Below are 21,544 nucleotides of genomic sequence, written 5' to 3' on the forward strand. Positions count from 1 at the left end.
GAGTGCCAGGGACTGACCTGGGTACCCCCACACCAATTCATGTTGAAACCCTAAGCTCCAATGTGACTAAATCTGGAGCCAGGGTCTTTAGGAGGTAATTAAGGTTGAGATCACATAGGTGGGGCCCTAGTCCTATAGGACCTGGCCTTGTAAAAAGAAGAGGGACAAGACAAGAAGATGGAGGCATAGACAGACATGTCTCACCTGTTCGCATAACCACATTAAAATTAGAACTAAAATATAGAACAACCATGACTCAGGACCATCACAAATCAAGCTGAATGGAAATCTAACAACTGTGGAGTTAAAGAAACACATCCAGCCAGACTGATAGGAAGGGCACAGACACAGAACAGGCTCGTCATATACACATGTGGATTAAAAACTTGGGAAGGTTATCTCAGGAGCAAGGAATGCCAGCTCCATACCAGGCCCTCCAACCCAGGGTTCCAGTGCCAGAAAGATAAGTCCCCATAACTTCTGGCTGCAAAAGCCAGCAGGGATTGAGTTGGTGGAAGGAACTGCTAAAGCCCCAAGTAGTTCCTCTGAAAGAGCCCACACACAGACTGACCTACTCAGACTCACTCCCTCTGAGATCTAGCACTGGGGTAGCACCTTGAAAGGCACCAGTGGTACACAGGGAGAAACTGGTGTCTGGCATCAAGGTGAGCAAAAGCCACTGTCCCTTTGCTAAACCCTCCCTGCACAGAGCTGGTGAGATGGTGCCATATCTGAGACTCCATCAACCTGGACGACACTGTGTGACCCACCTTGGAGATCCCCAGAGGCTCTAACCCAACTTATTATCCCACACAAGCTGCTTTTCCAGAAGAATGGCTGGTTTTGGCTCCTAAATCCTATCAAACAGGCAACAGCTGGTTTTGGTGAGTCCTAGCAGCAGCCAGATAGATTCACGGCTTGGACTTGCTTGGGAATCTCCAAGCCCAGCACAAGTAGCAGCCATCTCAGATTGCTTTAAGCTTAGGCATGGTGCCCCAGGCAAAACAAAGGTGGGGGTTGACTTTGGCCTCCAACGACCAGGAAATTTCAGGGCCAGCACACTCAGAGGGCAGCTGTAGACCATGTCAGAGCACACCACCCTGCCCCTGCACAGCTGATCCTCCATGAAGGGGAGAGGTTAGAGGTAAGTGGTCACGACCAGTCCTTGCAGCTGACTGGCCTGGGTAAATCCCTCCCACTGACCTGCCAACAGCAACCAAGGCTCAACTACAAAAGGAAGGTGTACTCAGAACACATAAAGGGCATAACTCGAGAGTAACCAGCTTGGGTGATACAGGAGGCTGTGCTGCTGGACCCTATAGGACACGCCTATTACATTAGGCCACACTACCAAGACAGGGAGTCATAGCAGCTGTACCTAATACATAGAAACAAACACAGGGAGGTTGTCAAAATGAGGAGACAAAGAAACATGGCCCAAATGAAAGAACAGATCAAAACTCCAGAAAAAGAGCTAAAGGAAATGGAGATAAGCAATCTCTCAGATGAAGAGTTCAAACACTGGTTATAGGAATGCTCAAGGAACTTAGTGAGGACCTCAGCAGCATAAAAAAGACCCTGTCAGAAAGGAAGGATACACTAATTGAAATAAAGAACATTTACAGGACTTCCGCCAAGATGGAGGCATAGGTAGAGATGCCCTGCTTCCTCACACAACCAAGTTTAGAGACAACTAAATAGCAACAGAAAACACAGCCAGAATACAGAAAATTGAACTTTTCGGAAGTCCGATAACAACAAATTCTTCAGCCTGACCGGTAAAAGGGGCGAAACCAGCAGCTAGCACAGCGGGGTAGCACAGGAAAACTCGGTCAGACGGACTCAGGCGCGCAGAATCCAGGCGCAGGGTTGGACCTGGTGGGCAACTCAGCGAGCAACCGCGGGGAAACAGCGAGGGAGCAGGGCTGCGGCTTGACTGTGGTCGCGCATTCGTGTGTGGATAGACAAGCGAGGGAGTGGGCGATTGGACGAGAGCCAGCAGCCCCAGCAGTAAGAGGCGGCAGAGGGCACCGCCATTTCCCTGCTCTGACCCCGCCTCCACATACAGCGTCATAATCCAGCGACCTAAGTGGCCCTGCCCCGGTGAACAACCTAAGGCTCTGCTCTTCACCCAGCAGTGAGAAACAGCAGAGGGGGCTGCCATTTCCCCGCTCGGACCACGACTCCACATTTAGCGTCACAACCCAGCGACCTGGGAGTCCAAGGTTCCGCTCCTCACACTTAAAGGGCACAAACAGACCAAAAATGGCTCAAGAAGATATCAAAGCCCCAGAGCCTATAAATCTAAGTGATGAAGAAATAGCAAAACTCTCAGACGCACAGTTTAAAACACTGGTGATCAGGATCCTCACAGAACTGGTTGATTATAGCCACAAATTAGACAAACATATGAAGGCAAAACTAATTGAAATGAATGGAATTGCACAGGAAACCAATAGCGATGAAAAGGAAACTGGGACTCAAATCAATGGAGTGGACCAGAAGAAACCAAATAATGGCCAAACAGAAAAGAGTCAAGAAGCAAGAATTCAAAGAAATGAGGAGAGTCTTAGGAACCTCCAGGACATCTTTAAACACTCCAACATCCAAATTATAGGGGTACCAGAAGGGGGAAAGGCACAGCCACCAGTGGAAAACTTATTTGAACAAATAATAAAGGAGAATTTCCCCAATCTGGCAAAGGAAATAGACTTCCAGGAAATCCAGGAAGCTCAGAGAGTCCCAAAGAAGGTGAATCCAAGAAGAAACACACCAAGGCACATCATCATTACAATAGCCAAGATTAAAATGAAGGAGAGAATCCTAGAAGCAGCAAGAGCTAAGGGGACAGTCACCTACAAAGGAGTCCCCATCAGGCTGTCAGCGGATTTCTCAAAAGAGACCTTACAGGCAAGAAGGGGCTGGAAAGAGGTATTCCAAGTCATGAAATCCAAAGACCTACAACCAAGATTGCTCTATCCAGCAAAACTTTCATTTAGAATGGAAGGACAGATAATAAGGTGCTTCTCAGATAAGATCAAATTCAAGGAGTTCATCATCACCAAGCCCTTATTATATGAAATGTTAAAGGGACTTATCTAAGAAAAAGAAGGTAAAAAAAACATGAACAGTGAAAGGACAACAAACTCATAGTTATTAACAACCACACCTAAAACAAAAGCAAACTAAAAGGACAGCTAGATCAGGAGTGGAAACATAAAAATGAAGATCTCAAGGAGGGTTAGCAACAGGGGAGTGGGAGGAGGAGAAGGGGGGAGAAAGTACAGAAAATAAGTAGCATAGACAGTAGATAGAAAATAGATGGGGGGGCAAGAATAGTATGGGAAATATAGAATCTAAAGAACTTGAGACACATGGTCATAAACTAAAGGGGGGAATAGTGGGGGTGGGGGTGCAGGGTGGAGGGGAATGAAGGGGGGAATAGAACAACTGTAACAGCATATTCAATAAAAAAATAAATTTAAAATAAAAAAAAACATTTACAGGGAAACAACAGTAGAGTGGATGAAGCTGAGAATCAAATTAATGATTTTGAACCTAAGAAAGCAAAAAACAGATAATCAGAATAACAAGAAGAAAAAAGAATTCCCCAAATTGAGAACAGTATAAACAGCCCTGGGACAGCTTCAAGAGGTCCAACATTTGCTTCATAGGGGTGCCAGAAGGAGAAGAGAAAGAGCAAGAAATTGAAAGTCTATCTGAAAAAATAGTGAAAGAAAACTTCTGTAATTTGGCAAAAGAAATAGACATGCAAGTCCGGAAACACAGAGTCCCAACTAGACAGATGCAAAGAGGGCCATTCCAAGACACACCATAATTAAAAGACCAAAGGTTAAAGATAAAGAGAGACTCTTAAAAGCAGCAAGAAAAGTTAGTTACCAGATGGTTGACAGATGCAGAGGGTGTGGGGAGAATGGGAAGAGGTGAGGGGATTAAGAAGTACAAATTGGTAGTTACAGAATAGCCATAGGGATGTAAAGTTCAGTGTGGGAAATGGAGTAGCCAAAGAACTTATACTGATGACCCATGGACATGAACAAGGTGTGGGAATTGCCTGAGGGAGTTGGGGGCACTGGGAGTAGGGGGGCAAAAGGAGAAAAAATCAGGACAACTGTAATAGCACGATCAATAAAACATAATTAAAAAAAGAAGATATCTCTTTGTTTCCTCCTTACCCCTCCCCACCCCCCAAACATGTGAGGACACATTAAGAAGACTGTTGTCCGCAAGCCAGGAAGAGAGTTCTCACCAAGAACCTTGATCTTAGACTTCCCAGCCTCCAGAACTGTGAGAAATAAATTTGTATTGTTTAAGCCACCTAGTCTATGGTATTTTGTTATGGCAGCCTGAGCAAATTAATTCAGAGAGGCACACTAGAAAACCAATAAAATTATTCATAAAACACATGGCCCTCCCTCATAAACTGTCCACTGTATTCTCAGTTGTAAACATGAATCTGTATTTATCTTCATCTTGAAATTCCCATGGAGTGAATTCTGATAAGCTGGGCCTGGCTGTGCACAGCAGCAAGGGAAACCATAAACACAGTGAGTTCAAGTTTCTTTACAAGGTGGCTGTTAGAAAGTGACGTGCAATTTAACAGGAAGTACAGCAAACTGGGTTTCCCCGATCACACTGAAAGCAATCACGTGTGTTTGATGGTTTTACCTCTGTCTTCGTGGAAATTCAACTTCACTGTCCACTTCCCCTTCTTCCTCTTCTGAGGACTCATCTCCACTCTAAGGAAAACAGGAGAAAAGAGCTTCATTTCTCTCTCTCTCTCACACACATACACATGATCCTTGCAAAGATGTAATCTTTGCAAAGATGCCTTTCGATAAAGGCATTGAGTAGCGGCTTGCTGAGTGTCATCTTTAAACATATGCATCTTCACTTGTTCTTTAGCAACTTTTCCTGGGTGTCCATGATGACAGGCCTTGCACTAGATGCTGGAAGACATATAGAACTGAAATAAACATGATCTTCGCCCTCAGGGAGGTGAGTGATAGGGAGGGGAAGTGGGAGAAGAGGTCCTGGACACTGGGGCAGTCTCAGGTAACCATTGTCACTAATGGTTCCAGGCTTTGTCATAGAAACTCCAACAAGAACTGATCTTTCAATTGTTCAAAGCTCTTTTATGTACCAATCACTTTTTCACTGATACAGTTACTACATTCGTACCATCTCCACTACTAAGACATATGTCATTTGAGCATCAGCCTGTCTCGTGCTGTATTGCATGCTTCACTCCGCCATTAATACGACGCTACATACAAAGTGGGTGTTTAGTGCATTACTGAGTCAGCAGGTTGGCAGGGTAGGGACAGCTGAGGCCTTGTGATTGTCGGGGCTCTGTGGTTGGTCTGGAAGGCTGGGTAAGTGTCTTGGCTGAGCAGATGATCTTCCTTCACAGGGAAGATTCTGTTTTTCTTCAAGTGCCTGGGAACAGCCACATTGGGACCCACGGTCCTTAACCACAGTGCCACGATGCACTGGGTTGCTACAATCCCTTGTGAGGTGGGTGATTGGGTCCAAGTAACTGTAGCAAAGACTGAGGATAATTTACTTTGAAAGTCAGTTCTAAAATACCTTCACTCTTACCCACTTTGTATCCTGACATGCTTTCTTGGTAGGGAAGTCAGGGATGGAGACAGCCTGACTGCCCAGATGAGCCCCTCCCCCCAGAAGTACGCATGGGAGTACAGGTCAGTGGAGAGAAGGTGGCCTGCTCTCCGGGAGGATGGTTCCAATGAGACCAAATGTGGAAGGTGTGTGCTCCGTGGCCTGCAGACCCATCAAAAATGGAATTAGAATGGTTCAAGGATACATGTTACTTGGGAGGGGACCAGGGAATGGGCGATTGCTAAAGGGTGCAGGGTTCCTTTTTGGGCTGACAAAAATCCTCTAAAATTAGTTGTGGTAAAGGTTGTACAAGTCTGAATAAAAAGAACTGAGTTGTATAATTTAATGGGAGAACTGTTTGGTATGTGAATTATATCTCAATGATGTCGTTACCAAAAAAATCCATGTTACCTGTCACATGGGTGGGGGCACAGAGACTGGATGAGCTCAAACCCACTGCATCCCCCGAAACATGACCCAATTTCCAGGACACTCGGTCAGCAGCAACACTTTATGTGGCAGAGGAAATACATTTCCGAGACAGTAGCCCTCAGCGTCAATGTCTTTTCTGTTCAACGTCTAGTTGACCAAAACATCCTCAATCACATTTTAAATGCTTTCATTCCTTTAAATAAACGCCTGCTGGATAATGATGATGACATGAAGCAATACTTAGAATTGAGTGGATATCTACCATGTGCTAAATACTTTTCATGCACAATCTTATTTTTAACTCATTAGCAAGATGAGCTTGTGTTTTTTAGAAGTTTGCTACGCACCAGGCCCTGTTCTTTGTGTGTATTAACTCATTTAATCCTCACATCGACCAGTGAGGCAGGGCCCACTCTTAGTAGCCCCATTTTAGAGACAAGGACAGCAACATTTATAGAAGTGCTAAGTGGAAAAGCCTTTGAACTAAGCTTTGAGCTCAGGTCTGTCTGACTCCCAAGCTGGTGCCCGTAACCATGGTGGTTGACTGCCCTGCAGCTAGGAGGCCCCGGGCAGCCAGTGAGCAAGCAGGTGAGGAACAGGTTTCACTGACTGAGAACTTCCTAGCTCCTGAGGGTTATTAATTAAGACAATGTTTTCCAAAATACATTGTGAAGAAAGTTAGTTCCATGGGAGATGGATGGATATCTTTAAAAGGCAGTACAGTTGAATAGGTGAGGGAATTGCTGGGTTAAACAAGGTTACCACATGATTCCTCAAAGTCTAGCATTTGTTAGTGTACATGAGGAACCTCCCAGAAGGGAGAGAGAATATTGTGTTCACCAAACCTGTTTTACAGAGGGATCCTTTCTTCTTGCAACATCCCTCAGGACTAGGTCAGAGCAGTGGTTTTCAAACTATTTTGATTGCATATTCCTAACTTGTGGTTATTTATCTACTTACAAATTATGTACATGTCAGTCAGTCCATTGGTTTGGTAGTTCTCCAAGTGTATTCATAGGTCCATCACTTAAGCAGCGTGAAAAGAAAGTATTTGAAATAAAAAGCGTCTGTATGTTTGCCAGAGCGCATCACACAATGGGCACCCACGAAGGCAGAGGTGCACACCGCTGCCATTACCGCCTACCTTTTGAAGGGGCCTTGCTTTTCGAGGTAGCACTGGCGGGGTGACATGATGGGGGACAGCAAGGGATGAAGCAGACCTGCAGCCATTGAACTCATTTTCTTCTATTTTCTCAGAACCTTGGGCATTTTCTGAGAGGAGACTGTGTGCTGGTGACTTGAAAGGGTCGGGGCTCCTCCCAGCTGGCTCAGCAAAGGGAGCGTCCGAGGACCCACACTGTTCTGGCCTGCACTGTGCGCAGGGGTCGTAAGGGTCAGCCTGACAACAGCCCCAGGGGCCGGCCTGGCCCTTGTCTGGCTCAGAGCTTCTCCAGCAATCTGCTGCCATGGCGGTGGAGATGAGGTCAGGGCTAGAGCCGGGCATCTGTCTTTGAGCATGGTTGCTGAGGGGGCTCCGCAGGGCTGCCGCGGGGCCAAAATACCTCAGGTTGTTGGCGCAGGTTGCAATGTCCTGTCCGTGCGTATTGAGCCTGGGGTGGTGGCTCTGAGACGTGGCAGGAGGGGGGTGCTGGTATTGCTGCTGCAGAGCAGGGAGTTGGGATTGAGCTTGGTGTAGATGAGTGGGGTGGGGTGAGTTTTCCTGGGCTGGCTGGTTTTTCAAGATGGCTGCAAAGTCATTATGGCTGCCTCTGCTATTCCCTCGGCGGTGGCGTGGTTTGCTCCGGTATCGGCTCTTGCTGCTTGAGGTGGACGTTTTGGGGCTTCCAGACAGAGGGGATGCAGTGGGGGCCGCCTCCATGCTGGGGATACCTTCGGATCTCAACAGATCTGGCCTGGGTGAACAGACGGGTTAAGTTTTAAACATACAAAAACATATTAAAGTTTGGGGAACTATATCACAAGCCTTAAAATACACACACCATTTCAGTCTGTGGTCACATACAGGGATTTAGTCAATAGAGATAATGGATGTCCACAAAAATCTATGTTTGAAGACATCGTGATGCTTAAAATAGCAGGAATTTAAACAACCTAGAAGTCCACTGATAGAAGATTCCCTTTATGACCTGGATTTTATTCTGTGCCTCATTGGCCAAGGTACCGAATCCCCTCAAAATTCTAATTCTGCCCTACAGGTTTCTCGATCTCTTCCTCATAGTATCAGCTCTCAGCTTGGTGCCAGTAAGCCAGCAAGGTCAGAAGTCTGTCTGATGACGGAACCAGATTCAAGGCATCACAAAGGAAAGAGTTGGGGGTGGACAACATCTTGCTGAGGGCTGCGACTATGTCACATTCACATACCCCTTGTATGTGAAGGAAACTAATGGGGAGTCTTGATCATGATGGGACTCAGTGTTTCAGGGACAGGGAGACATGGGGGTGGGGCCAGAGGACAGGAAAATAGGAGAGAGTCCAGGTGGGGAGCAGAGCCAGCAAGAGAAGGTCTCAGGAGGTGTGACCCCTGCATTGTCCTGTGCTCCTAAATCACAGGTGGCAGACACAAGGCCCACAGGCTGAATCCACCCCTCCACCTTGTTTTATTTGGGCTGACCCCTTGTTTCTACCCAGTGGTAGCACCGAGCTCTCGCTTAACTGGGCTCGCTTAAGGAGTCGTTACATTTATACAGTCCTGACATTACATTCAGCCCTTGGAAGGCAACCACAAGACTGATGTGGCCCCTGGTGAAAATGAGTTTGACACCCCTGCTGTATGCAGTATACAAACCACTTGTTTCCCACTACACAATATCCATTTTACAGAGAAAGGTGTCAAAGGATCAGAGAGGTTGGTTGTCTTGTGTTCACCACAAAGCAAGTAAAGGGCAGAACTCATAAACTGACTCTGAGTCTTAAGACACCAAGGAATAGTTCTTTCCCCATTCCAAGCTTCTCTTATGAGGCATTTAGAGCATCTCTCTGGCCTACACTCAGCTGTGATGTGTTTGGCAGCCTGTAATTGAACTCCGACTCTCTTCTTTCCAGGGCTTAACCAAACACGCACTGCAGGGTAGGCGGGGATGGCGGATGGCTTCTCTTCTCTGATCTCCCCAGAGGGCACTGGACTTCTGATGGAGGGGCATTTTTTCCCTTTACATTAATTTAACTAGGAGAGAGTCAACTGTCCATTATTGGAGAGGAACGAGGCTCTAGCAGAACTTGGTAATGATTGGAAGAGCATTTAAGGTTAAACTAGTATAGTGTTTCAGATCTGTGGTGGAGAATCCGAGTTTGCAGTGGGCTAAATTAGGTTACATGTGGATTTCCCACTGAGCAGGTGGTCCGCACCCCTAATCTCCATGTTGTTCAAGGGGCAATTACATAAGGAAAATGTGTTATAATAAAAAAAGACTATTAAAACCCCCCACTTCTTGAGCATTTATTAAGTGATTTCACATACTGTCTTCTTTCAACCTCACACGAGGCCCATGCAAGAGTGGGATGAGGGGACCTGTGTATATAGGTCACTGTCAAAGTCCCGGCTTTGGTGCTGGCTTCGGCAGCACATACGCTAAAATTGGAACAGCGCAGAGATGAGCACGGCTCCTGCGCAAGGATGACATGCAACTTTGTCAAGCAGAAAAGAAACCAAAAAAAACAAACAAAAAACCTCTACAGTCTCTGCTTTCATTTTCGGTGGTAGATTTATAGGCACATTATTAAGAAGAACTAAATGAATAAATAAAAGTGGGTCATGCACGGACCAATGTTGCATAAATCAAGAATTATAATTAACCCAATTCTGTGCTTTAGGGGTTAAACAAGGAAAAAGGAATCTCGTGTGCTATACTTATACCATTTTACTCATGGGGTGGAAAGAGGGCAAGTGACAGGACCCAAATCACACAGCTCATCGCTGGCAGAGCCAGGACTTAAACCCAGGTCTGCTAGCTCCCAGTTTATTTCTTTTCTCAGTATTCCATGCTAAGGTACTAACTGTCTATGCCTTAGATGGTAAAACAGGGATTCCTAGGGTCAATGACACACTTTCTCTCACCTTCCCACTCTGTTTTACCCAGAGCCACGTGTTCTCATGGCCAGGTAGAGAGGCCACACCCACTGTCATCTGATTGCGTATTTTCAGGGGGAGTTTTTCCCATTTATGGGAGTATCGGGTCAGCACAAGCATCTCACCGTTTGGTCTGCATCCCTGGTTTGTGAGGGACGCCTTTCCTTTTCATGAGCTTCTCCATGGCATTGGGGTGGATTATTGGACGGACAGGGTGCCGTTTGTAGGTCCCAGGATACTTCTTTTCCACTGCTTGCTCACGTCTGCAGAGCGAGAGGAACAGGCCCTCTCAGCCACCACATTCAGAAAAGACGGGCAGACTGTTTCACAGGCTGATTCCACCCACAGACTCTGGCCACACTTACCAGATGCTGGCTATTTGAATAACAAGGCTGCCATCCAGGTTAAAAGGGGGGAAAAAGATACTAAATTCAAACTAACCTGACTGCATTTTCCCCTGAAGCTCACAGATGCACTCAGAAACTGACTCCCTTTCCCCAACACACCACATGAGCTGCAGGATACAGCGGTGGGAGTCCTACTTATTTCGGTAGCTGCTGTTTTGGCCAAGTCCCTGCAATTTTCTTGCCATTCTCAGGAATACCTTAAACCACTAGCAGAAGCCACCTCACTTCCCCAGGGGGAATTGGCCCCCACACATCTACATCAAGCTGTTCATGAAATGAGGACCCCTTCTCTGAGCCATTCAGCAGGGTGAAGCTGCAAATATCTTTCAAGTGATGTTTGCCTAGAACCAGCTCTGTGGCAACTCCTCCCCAGGGGCAGGGATGTGTACGGAGCACATCCCCGGAGGCAGGTTGGGTGAATGAATAAAACATCTGCCAGTTCTGAGCAGCAGCCACATGGAAGGGTAGCACATTTCTGCTGACGGGGAAACTAAATCAATCCGGGGAGATGGTGGTCTGGATACACACTTGATGAGCTCCTTCTCCCGCATTTCCAGCTGCAGCATGATGGCGCTCAGCTCCATGTATAAATTATTAGCTCGCTCTAGTTTTCTCTCATAGTGTTCTCGAATATCCAAAGCATGCCTGGCAAAGAAAACACAGGATCAGTGAAATCGACTGAAGTCAGCAGCTCTAAGCAAATGAGAACCGGGATGGCTTATCTCAAAAGCATTTGCCCAAGGGCCCTCTAGGTGAAAGGCTCTCTTGTCTGATGCAAGGACTAAGCCCAGCTGGAGTGGGAGATGGAAACTTTAAGCTTTTCATCTGGTTTATCCTACAAGGCCATATCCAGCCATACAGAATAGCCAGGAGGGACACAGATAAAATGTGACTACAAATTGAGTATAATTTGTAGCCTTTGCGTGGTGTTGGCAATGCCTTAAGAACACAGGATAACTCACTGTTAATGGAAATATGTGGTTAGAGCTGATGCCACGATCACTCCGTTATCCTTATGCACGGCACAGGTCCTGCGTGATTATAGGGCTTATCTATGGACACGTCTGTATCCTTTAAGAGATTGAAAGCATCTTGAGACCGGGGACTACATCCTATCAATTTCTGGCCATCTGTGTCACCTTGGACAGGGGCCAAATGAACAAACAGCATTGCTCTGGAAATCTCTGTTGCAGAGATATAATAAAGGGGGATAACAGAGTTGGGGGGACAGGGTAAGACAGTAATAAAAAAGAGGGCTAAATTTCAGGGTAAATTTTAAAGAGAATAACAATGAATGGCACAGTGAAAAGGGGTGTGGGAAGTGAGACGGTGATTCACAAAAACAGCTCCTGCTAATATCTGAGGACCTGGGCATGAAGAGAGGTGGAGGAGAGATCAGCTGACCTGAGCTCTTCTCTGCGCCTTCTAATCAGTTCTTCATCTAATCGGTGTATGCAAGTTCCTTCACTTTTGATCTTCTCAAAGTGTTTCTTTACTTCTTCTCTCCATTCAGCCTGGGTGAGCATAAATCAGACTTTATTAATATTCTAGGAGTTTCAATCCCTGGTACAGCCACAGGATCATGTACGAGATATTTTTTCTTCTGCATGCTTCTCCTGAAGAAATTTCTAGAATAGATGTTCAGTTAATATTACTCGATAGCAAAATATCTAACGAAGATGTATCTGCACACCCCCACCCCACCCCATTTCTGTATTTGGCCCAACCTGGGATGCTGCCTCTTTTCCAGTTTCCTTGCAGTACAGGCTACCAGAAACATCACGGCAGCACCCCAGCTGCCACCTCTGGAAGTCAGGCTGCTGTCTGAGAATGCCTGGCCGGAAAGAACGGCTCTGATACCCATCGGGTGCAAGTATGTGCCGGCAAGAATATCTTAACAACTGATTCCTCTTAGGTTTTGTATACGAAAATATCTTGAAGAAATATTTGGAGTAGAAGACCCCACGGGGTATGTACAGCAGGTGATGGAAACAAAAATACAGGAAATTATTCAGAGATTTGGGAATGAGGGAATGAACACAAAAAGAGAAGGAAGAGGAAGAAAAATAGTGTGGCTGAATAATTTAGAGGCTGACAAAATTCTTGGGACAGAAAAGATGTCTAATATGTGATTTAAGTCGTTCAAAGTGTAAGGCTCTTCCGATTTCCTAAAGCTTTAGTTAAGTCTTCTGACATTCACTTTGAGTTTAGATGAGTGTCCTTGCTTTCTTAGAAATCAAGGAAAGGTGTCGAACTGCATGTCTGGGTCAATGACAGGACATCAGTAAAGGGACAACCACAGCACAGCAGGGACAGGGGCCAAGAATTTGAGGAAGGCAGAGCCGGAGTGGCCCTGAGATTCGAAATCTGTAGGATTCACAGGAGTGTTAGGACACTGGACTTTCCACAGGGCATGGAATTTCAAGAAGAATTTTATCTAAATTTTAGGGGGCAGGAAAACCTCTGCTGGAAGGTAGTCAATATAGGTAGTTGCTAGAAAAAAGCTAAAGGATATGTTTCCTCAAATTATGTACAGACTACCACCCCAGGGAGCTAATGAGATTAATACAATTTCCAGCGAAGGCTAGATCTGTCATTAAACGTTTCTGATTGTATAATCTTTCTCTGAGCTATTCTATTACATTTAGATTCCTGTTGAAAATGATCTCTCTAGATCATGGAAGCAGTTACTTTTAGGTAATTGTGAAATTACAGAAGGTTTCTCTCCAAATTTGCCATTTATAATTTATTTTATTTTTTAAAGTTTTATTTATTTGCTTTTAGAGAGTAGGGAAGGAAGGGAGAAAGAAAGGGAGAGAAACATCAATGTGTCTCTCTCACATCCCCAACTGGGGACCTGGCCTGCAAACCAGGCATGTGCTCTGACTGGGAATAGAACTGGGCACCTTTTGATTTGTGGGTGTGCACTCAGTTCACCGAGCCACACAGCCAGGGCCATTTCTCATTTATTTCTGTAGGGGAAATTACAATTATTTAGAAAGTGATTATCCTGCTTACCCATTTTCACATATATATATATCCCTTGACTGACCATTGGAGAAACATTCTGTCCTCAGCTGACTTCCGGGCACCAACCCTGCCACACAGTGGCGTCAGAAGGCAGAGATCTGGGATGTGGTGCCCATTGTTGAGTCCCTGACAGGGTCTGAGCCTTTGAGCCCCAGGTAATCAATGCTGTTCTTTCAATCGTTAGATCAAAGTCATGAAGGAGTAAGAGTACTGAGCTTCAAGAAGTCAAAGACTGACACTCGAGAGTTGTTAGACCAAAAAAAAAGATAAGGGGGAAGGTCAAATTTGGGTCTTAAAGTGTCCTCTTTTGCACAAACTTTGGATTTCAGGGCAATATTTAAAGGAATCAGGAAAAGGAATACCTCCCTCTGGTGGTGAGAAATCAAATATCATGTTTTTTTTGTTTTTTTTTTAAATTCTGGAGGAAATAAACCTCCTAATATTTAGCTTACAGGTTTGGGAAACTCAGAGAGAGCCTTCTGATGATCGAAACCTATTAAAAAAATAAATTTCTAAAAAGAAGTTCCCTCCTGTGAAGAGGGAACAGGATGTGTGGGAAAACAGCAGGTACTGATTAATAATGTTTTCCCTAAAGGTATCGTGTTACTGGTAGATGTTAATTTTGGAGTTCCATCACATATACTTAGACTCTTTATGTAATAGGAGTCCCAACTGGCACTTAATCTGCAATTCAGACATGTGTGGGCATATCTGAAGCCAATTTGCTCAGAGACTGAAGAGTCTCTGGGAGAACACAGTCACACAGGAAGGAGGAGTCCTGCATGAACTTGACCATCATTGGAAAGGAGGGGCGTTTTCCTTTGTTTCACTAAAATGCCTGGAACACAGGGGGGTCAAACTCCTTTTCACGGGGGCTACATCAGCCTCACGGTCGTTGTCAAAGGGCCGAATGTAATCTTAGGACTGTAAAAGTGTAACTAACTACTCCCTAACAGTTAAGTGAGAGCTTGGCACTGCCACTGGTGGAAACAAGGTGCCGGGCCAGATAAAACGAGGTGGGGGCCACATTTGGCCCTTGGGCCTTGTTTGCCACACGAGCTGTAATGCGTTGCTATAAGCAGCACTGCTGTGTTAAACTAACGAAGTGTAACTCAAAGGGAAAAGGAAGAATTCATCGTGCAGACAACAATGTGCAGCTTTGGAATCTCGTGAAGTCCAGAGCTTCAGTTACAGCAGGAAATGACGGCTCCCAGTGGGTGTCTTCAGGACAGGCAGCACCCAGTGGATGACAGCTGGGGACTGCAGGCTTTTAGAAGAAGACAGTGCCATTCAATAAAGTAACACCCAGCAGATGCCAGACGGGGGACTGCTGTGTCTAGCCAGTTAGTGGAAAGCAGAGCAGATATTAATTTGAGGCTATTTGAGACCCTACTGTTTATGGGGATTTCCCCCAAAATGCATGTGGGGAGGGGAAGGAGGGAGTAGGGGTACTTTCACATGGTACTTACGTCCTGTGTAAGCAGGTAAGGGAAAAATCCAGTGAAACCTGAGTTACCACCATTAATGAGATCCTCTTTAAGTCCCAGGTAAGGACTGGGAAAGGCCACAACATTTAGGTTTTTGTCTTCTCCAGCCTTCCAGTTATTTAGTCAGTAGAGGTGAAGCTCTTATACCCAAACCTCACTTCTTTTTTCTCCCATAATATAGGTGTCAAAATAAGCCCTGGCTGGTGTAGCTCAGTGGATTGAGCATGGGCTGCGAACCAAAGGGTCGCCTGTTTGATTCCCAGTCAGGGCATGTGCCTGGGTTGTGGGCCAGGTCCCTAGAGGGGGCCACGTGAGAGGCAACCACACATTGATGTTTCTCTCCTTATCTCTCTCCTCCTCTCTCTAAAAATAAATAAATAAAATCAAAAATATATATAGGTGTCCAAATGAAGTTGAATTAACAGAAGAATGGATAAACAAAATGTGGGTATACCCATTCAACAGAATAGTGTTCAGTCATATGAAGTTCTGACATAGAGGCAGAAAGTAGAACAGATCACCAGGAACTATGGGGAGGAGGGAATGAGAAGTTACTGCTTAGTGGGGTGACAAAAAATTTTAAAATATAGTGTAGTTTCACAACATTGTGAATGTAATTAATGCTAATGAACTGTACACTTAAGATGGTTAAATGGCAAATTTTATATTATATATATTTTACTTAAAAAAAGAGTGCTTGAGACACGTGTTTATGAACTAAAGTGGGGGGAGTGGTGGGGGAGGGGTGTGCAGGGTGGAGGGGAACGGAGGGGGGAATATAACAAATGTAATGGCATAATCAATAAAATAAAAATATGTATTAAAAATAAATAAAAATACAAAAAAAAAGAGTGAGTTCCAGCCTTGCTTGACAAAAGAGCTCAGTTTGGGGGGCTAAGTAGCAGTAAATCATAGATCTGGAGTCAGAAAAGACCGATGTTATAAGCCCAACTCTTGATTGGCACAGTCCTGTTTCCTTCTCCCAGGCAAGTGCCCAGCCTCTGCCCGAGCTCCTGCCTGCTCATGGCCAGGTTCTCCCAAGGCAGCACAGTCCACCCCTGCAGTGAGCTTAGTGTCTGCAACTACCCCGAATTTCTGGGTGGTCAGAGGCACTCAAAAGGGAACTAGAATGCTGCAAAGGCACCTGACCCACCTCGCAGCTGGGGTTTGTGACCAAGCTAAAATGGTTCCTATTTCCTTTTTCACTTGGTCCCTCCATCCCCAAAGGAAAAAGGACTCATGGACGTGGACAACAGTGTGGTGATTGCTGAGGGGTGGAGGGCAGCAAGAGGGGTATAAGGGGACTTAAGTGGTAATGGAAAAAACATAATAAAGATAAAAAAATGAAATGGTTTCTAAAGACTTGTATTAAATGTAATTGGATATCAGGAGCGATAATTGCCTACTTGGAGAACTGGGTTATTGTCTAAGAGAGAAGCAAGAGCTTTGGCAGAATCTCACATTGTACTGAAATTGGTTGCTTTGTTCATCTGTGCTATATATGCTGCATCTTTACACATGTGCTGTTGATGAGACAGATGCATGAAGCTTTTCTCTTAGGCTGGGCTTGGGCAGCCCTCCTGACTGACAGTTTTGGTGGGAGGCGGGGGCCAGTGACCAACAAACATTGACTGATAACTGATGCTGACAAGATTTTTGTCAGCAGCAGGAGGAGGCGAGAGGCCTCAGATATAAGACTCAGCTATAGCGAAGCAAAACCCTGTGCTAAATAACCAGTTCTTTCCCCCCTGGATGGCATAAAGTCAAACCACAATGATTAGGAGTTATTCCCTAGCTGTATCTTATCCATCTCAGTTCACCAGAAAAATCACATAGAATGTAACAACCCAAAGGAGGCTTAAATTTTTAAAAAATTTATTTACTTTTAGAGAGAGGGGAAGGGAGGGAGAAAGAGGGGGAGAGAAACATCAGTGTGTGGTTGCCTCTCATGCGCCCTGTACCGAGGACCTGGCCTGTAACCTAGTCCTGTGTCCTGACTGGGAATTGAACCAGTGACCCTTTGGTTCACAGGCTGGTGCTCAATCCACTGAGTCATACCAGCCAGGGCCAAAGGCAGCTTAATTTTTGTAGCTTTGTGGGAAGCTCTCTACAGTTTACAATACACTTGCATTTTTTATTGCTCATGCTATCACAGTTGTCCCAATTTTCCCCCTTTGCCCTCCTCCACCCAGCACCCTCGGCTCCCTCCAGGGATCCCCCTTCCTAAGTTCACATCCATGGGTTGTGCATACAGATTCTTTGGCAACTCCATTTCCTATTCTTGCTCTTAACACCCCCCTGCCTGTTCTGTAACTACCAATTTGTACTTCTTAATCCCCTTACCTTTGCCCCCATTTCTCCAGGCCCCCTTACACTGGCCACCATCCCAGTGTTCTCTATATGTGTGATTCTGTTCCTGTTCTGCTCATTTGCTTATTTCATTTTTTAGATTCAGTTGTTGACAGTTATATGTTTACTGCATTTTAGTGTTCATAGTTTTGATCTTCTTTTTCTTAAATAATATCCTTTAACATTTCATATACGAATGGTTTGATGATGATGAACTCCTTTAGCTTTACCTTGTCTGGGAAGCCCTTTGATTCTAAATGATACCTTTTTGGCTAGAGTAAGCTAGGTTGTAGGTTCTTGCTTTTCATCACTCTGAATACTTCTTGCCAGTATCTTATTGCCTGCAAACCTTCTTTTGTGAAATCAGCTGGACAGTCTTATGGGAACTCCTTTGTAGAAAATTATCTGTTTTTCTCTTGTTGCTTTTAAGATTCTGTCTTTCTTTTTTACCTTTGGCTTTTTAATTATGATGTGTCTTGGTGTGATCCTCTTCAGGCCCAACTTGCTTGGGACTCTATGATTCCTGAACTTATACGTCTATTTTCTTCACCAAATTAGGAAAGTTTTCTTTTATTGTTTTTTCAAATAGATTTCCAATTTCTTGCTCTTTCTCTTCTCCTTCTGGCACTCCTGTGATGCAAGTGTTGGAATGTTTGAAGTTGTCCTAGAGGCTCCTTACATTATCCTCAATTTTTTGGATCCTTTTTTATTTTTGCTGTACTGATTGGATGTCTTTTTCTTCCTTATATTCCAAGTCATTGATTTGATTATTGGCTTAACCCACTTTGCTGTTGATTCCCTAATTGTTCTTTCCTTCTTTTTAAAAAAGATTTTATTTATATATTTTTAGAGAGAGAGGGGAAGGGAACGAGAAAGACAGGGAGAGAAACACCAGTGTGTGGTTGCCTCTTGCACACCCCCACCTGGGGACCTGGCCTGCAACCCAGGTATGTACCCTGACTGGGAATCGAACAGTGACCCTTCAGTTCTCAGGCTTGCACTCAATCTGCTGAGCCACACCAGCCAGGGCTGTTCTTTATTTTAATTAGTATATTCTTCATTTCTGCCTGGGTCTTTTTTTATGCTGTTGAAGTATTCACTGAGTTTTTTGAGTATCCTCACAACCAGTGTTTTGAACTCTGCATTTGATGGATTGCTTATCTCCATTTCGTTTAGTTCTATTTCTGGAGTTTTGTTCTGTTCTTCCACTTGGGCCATGTTACTCTGTCTTCTTATTTTGGTGGCCTCCCTGTGTTTGTTTCTGTGTATGAGGTAGCGCTGCTTTGACTCCGTGTCTTGGTAGTGTGGCCTCATGTAGTAGGGTCCAGTGACACAGCTTCCCCATCGCCCAAGCTGTATGCTCTAGCTATGCCCTCCGTGTGGGCTGAGTACTCTCTCCTCGCGTAGATGAGTCGTGATTGCTGCCAGTGGGTCGATAGGAGGGATTTATCCAGTATAGACAGCTATGGGACTAACTCTGATCCCTGGCCAGCAACCACCTCCCTCCATGGCTTGTGGAGGTAATTGAGTGATGCTCCAATGTGGTCTGTAACTGTCTTCTAGGGATGCAGGCTCTGGAGTTTCCTGGGTGGTGCTGGCCAAGGTCAGCCTCCACCTGTGTTCTGTCTGGGGCCTTCTGGCATAAATTATAAAGTGATCTGCAGACAGCTTCTAGTCCTGGGCCTAGGGCTACTCAGTAAGAGGTATGGGGGCTTGGCTCTGCTATTGCTTGTTTGAGCAGATTTTGGAATGTCTGAAGCCTATTTCTACCCCAGCCCTTCTTATGGAAAAGGACTGTTATCAGCTTGGGTAGGCCCATGAGTTGGATGGGGTAGACCCTTAGGTAATAGGGTGGGGCTTACCATGGGAGCCAGGTTGATGGAGATTCAGATGTGGTGCTGCAGCACTGTGGCTCTATGTGGGGGAGGGCTCAGAAAAGGTACAGTGGCTACTGTCTGCAGTTCTGTCTGGGAGGAAGCTGTCCCCCAGCCCTTGCCCTGATGCCAGACACTTTAGTTCATTCCTGTATGCCACTAGTGTCCTTCAGGGTGCTGTCCTGGTGCTGGAGCCCAGAGGGAGTGAGTCTGAGTATGTCTGTGTGCAATGAAAGGCTCTTTAAGAGAGAGGCCTGAGAATCCTGCAGTTTCTTCCACCGACTCAACCCCCACTGGTTTTTATAGCCAGAAGTTTTAGGAACTTATCTTCCTGGCACTGAAACCCTGGGCTGGTTGGCGTGGTGTGGGGCTGGGATCTCTTCCTTCTACCATATACCTCTGTTTCGTATCTGCCACAGGAGAGTTTGGGATCAGCTGGTTCCACATCTTCGCCTCCCCACCCCCTGTCCCTTCATCCCTACTACCTGTCTGGACGAATGTGGCTTCTTTAATTCCTTTCTTGTCGGGCTTCCATACATCTTGATTTTCTTACAGTTCTGAGTGAATTTAGCTGTGGTTGTGCGAGGCGGCGAGTTGCGTTTACCTGCATCTCAACCAGACGTTGCATTCACACTTGCACTTTTATTGTCTCGCTTGATCCACAAGGAAGGAAAGATATGATTATCTTCATTGTTTAGATGAGTAAGCTGAGGTTTAGAGAATTTCGTGTTATCCAAGATCACAGGACAGGGGTTTTGATTTAAGATCTAATTCTAGGAACTATCAAGGATAGCAGATTTGGGGCTACTCAAGGAGGGGTAAAATTTTATGTTGGGAGAAAAATGTGGAAAACTTAATGATTATTAAAAGATGTTCAACGTACTAAGTGTTTCCTCTCTCTTCCTTCCCTTCTGCTCCTTTTCATATTCTTCCTCTGAAAGGACCTTTTCTGAGTTCAATTTCAGCACTGCATGTGTTGATAAAAGTGAGTGTGAAGCCCTGGCTGGTGTAGCTCAATGGACTGAGTGCAGGTTATGAACCAAAGCGTTGCTGGTTCGATTCCCAGTTAGGGTACATGTCTGTGATGTGGGCCAGGTCCCCAGTGGAGGCCATGTGAGACAGAGGCAACCACACATTGATGTTTCTCTCCCTCTCTTTCTCCTTCCCTTCCCCTCTCTCTGAAAATAAATAAATAAAATATTTTTAAGAAAGTGAATGTGTACAAGGAGGATACCGACTGTGTATGCTTAGCTGCACTATACAGGGCTTTGTATGTGGTGGGGGCTCAGGACATGTGCTGGCTAAGAAGCGACACTCTGGGAGCACTCAAGTGAAATCTGCTTAGAACTTCAGTTTTCTAAGTACATATAGTTATACCATCTCAATAGCTGTGACTTAGCACGCTCACAAAAACTACCTTTCAAAATAGTGATACATGTATTTTATTGTAAAAGAAGCAAAGCTGTGATTGCAGCCACATCCTACGGTTTGAAAGATTTCCTAGAGAGTACTCTATGTTATTCTCTCTCATTTCACAAAAGAACCTAGGTTTTTTCTGAATACCCACAGAAGTTATTTGAGGTTTCTTCTCCCGCACCACACCTGCGTGTGTTTGGTTAGGCAATAGTTGTAATAGTTCGGAGGGAGTTTTCTGAATGCATATCAAGAACACAGGAAATGGTATGAAGTCAGCCCCTACATGCTCTTATTTCCTCTAAGATCAAACACTTTACTACTTACATAGTAATTCCTCAGAAACACTAAAAAACTATAAGGGCAAGTCTGACTAAATGTCAGAAGACACAGCTGTGGGGAGAGGCAGGGCTGTGGCTCACAGAAGGACGCTGGAGCCACGGGCGACAGGGCAGCGGTCTGACACATCGGTCTCCAGACACTGCCAGAACCCGTGCGGCTTTGTTAGATGTTCCCAGTGTCTGGCGGACAGAGCGTCTCAATGTTTATCAGACACCTGTGAAGCCCGTACTCTGAGCCTTGGGTCGAGACAGGCACGAAAGCATACTGGAGGACTTGTTTAACTTCCAGGATTATCCCCTCCCCAGTCCAGTCCTCCTCCCAACACAGACTTTCCTGGTAGGTAAACTCATCACCCACCGAAGATGGGGGGCTATGGGGGGAGACTGAAATACCAACTGGTAATGTCTTCTCTGAGGATTAATCTTTAAAGTGACATGGGAAAATAATGTGGAAATGGAATTCATCTTACAAAAATTCATT

General features: G+C 45.2%; 1 protein-coding gene and 1 non-coding gene across 6 annotated transcripts in view; one reads left to right on the forward strand and one right to left on the reverse strand.

Annotated features, from left to right (window-relative positions):
- MAP3K13 (mitogen-activated protein kinase kinase kinase 13) overlaps positions 1 to 21,544 on the reverse strand; it is a 153,913-nt gene that overhangs the window by 3,401 nt on the left and 128,968 nt on the right. For all 5 annotated transcript variants that reach the window (XM_053657630.1, XM_053657632.1, XM_053657629.1 and 2 more), the window contains 5 exons: positions 11,974 to 12,083; positions 11,098 to 11,214; positions 10,288 to 10,425; positions 7,220 to 7,988; positions 4,690 to 4,760 (listed from right to left, as the gene is read on the reverse strand). In XM_053657630.1, coding sequence (XP_053513605.1) covers positions 4,690 to 4,760; positions 7,220 to 7,988; positions 10,288 to 10,425; positions 11,098 to 11,214; positions 11,974 to 12,083 — 1,205 coding nt within the window. The remainder of the gene's footprint in view (positions 1 to 4,689; positions 4,761 to 7,219; positions 7,989 to 10,287; positions 10,426 to 11,097; positions 11,215 to 11,973; positions 12,084 to 21,544) is intronic.
- On the forward strand, positions 9,641 to 9,744 carry LOC119038764 (U6 spliceosomal RNA). Its single transcript, XR_005080481.2, has one exon. It is a non-coding gene; the product is annotated as a U6 spliceosomal RNA (small nuclear RNA).

This window comes from Artibeus jamaicensis, unplaced genomic scaffold, assembly GCF_021234435.1.
Source record: "Artibeus jamaicensis isolate MK-2021 breed Jamaican fruit bat unplaced genomic scaffold, CSHL_Jam_final scaffold_474, whole genome shotgun sequence".
NCBI lineage: Eukaryota > Metazoa > Chordata > Mammalia > Chiroptera > Phyllostomidae > Artibeus > Artibeus jamaicensis.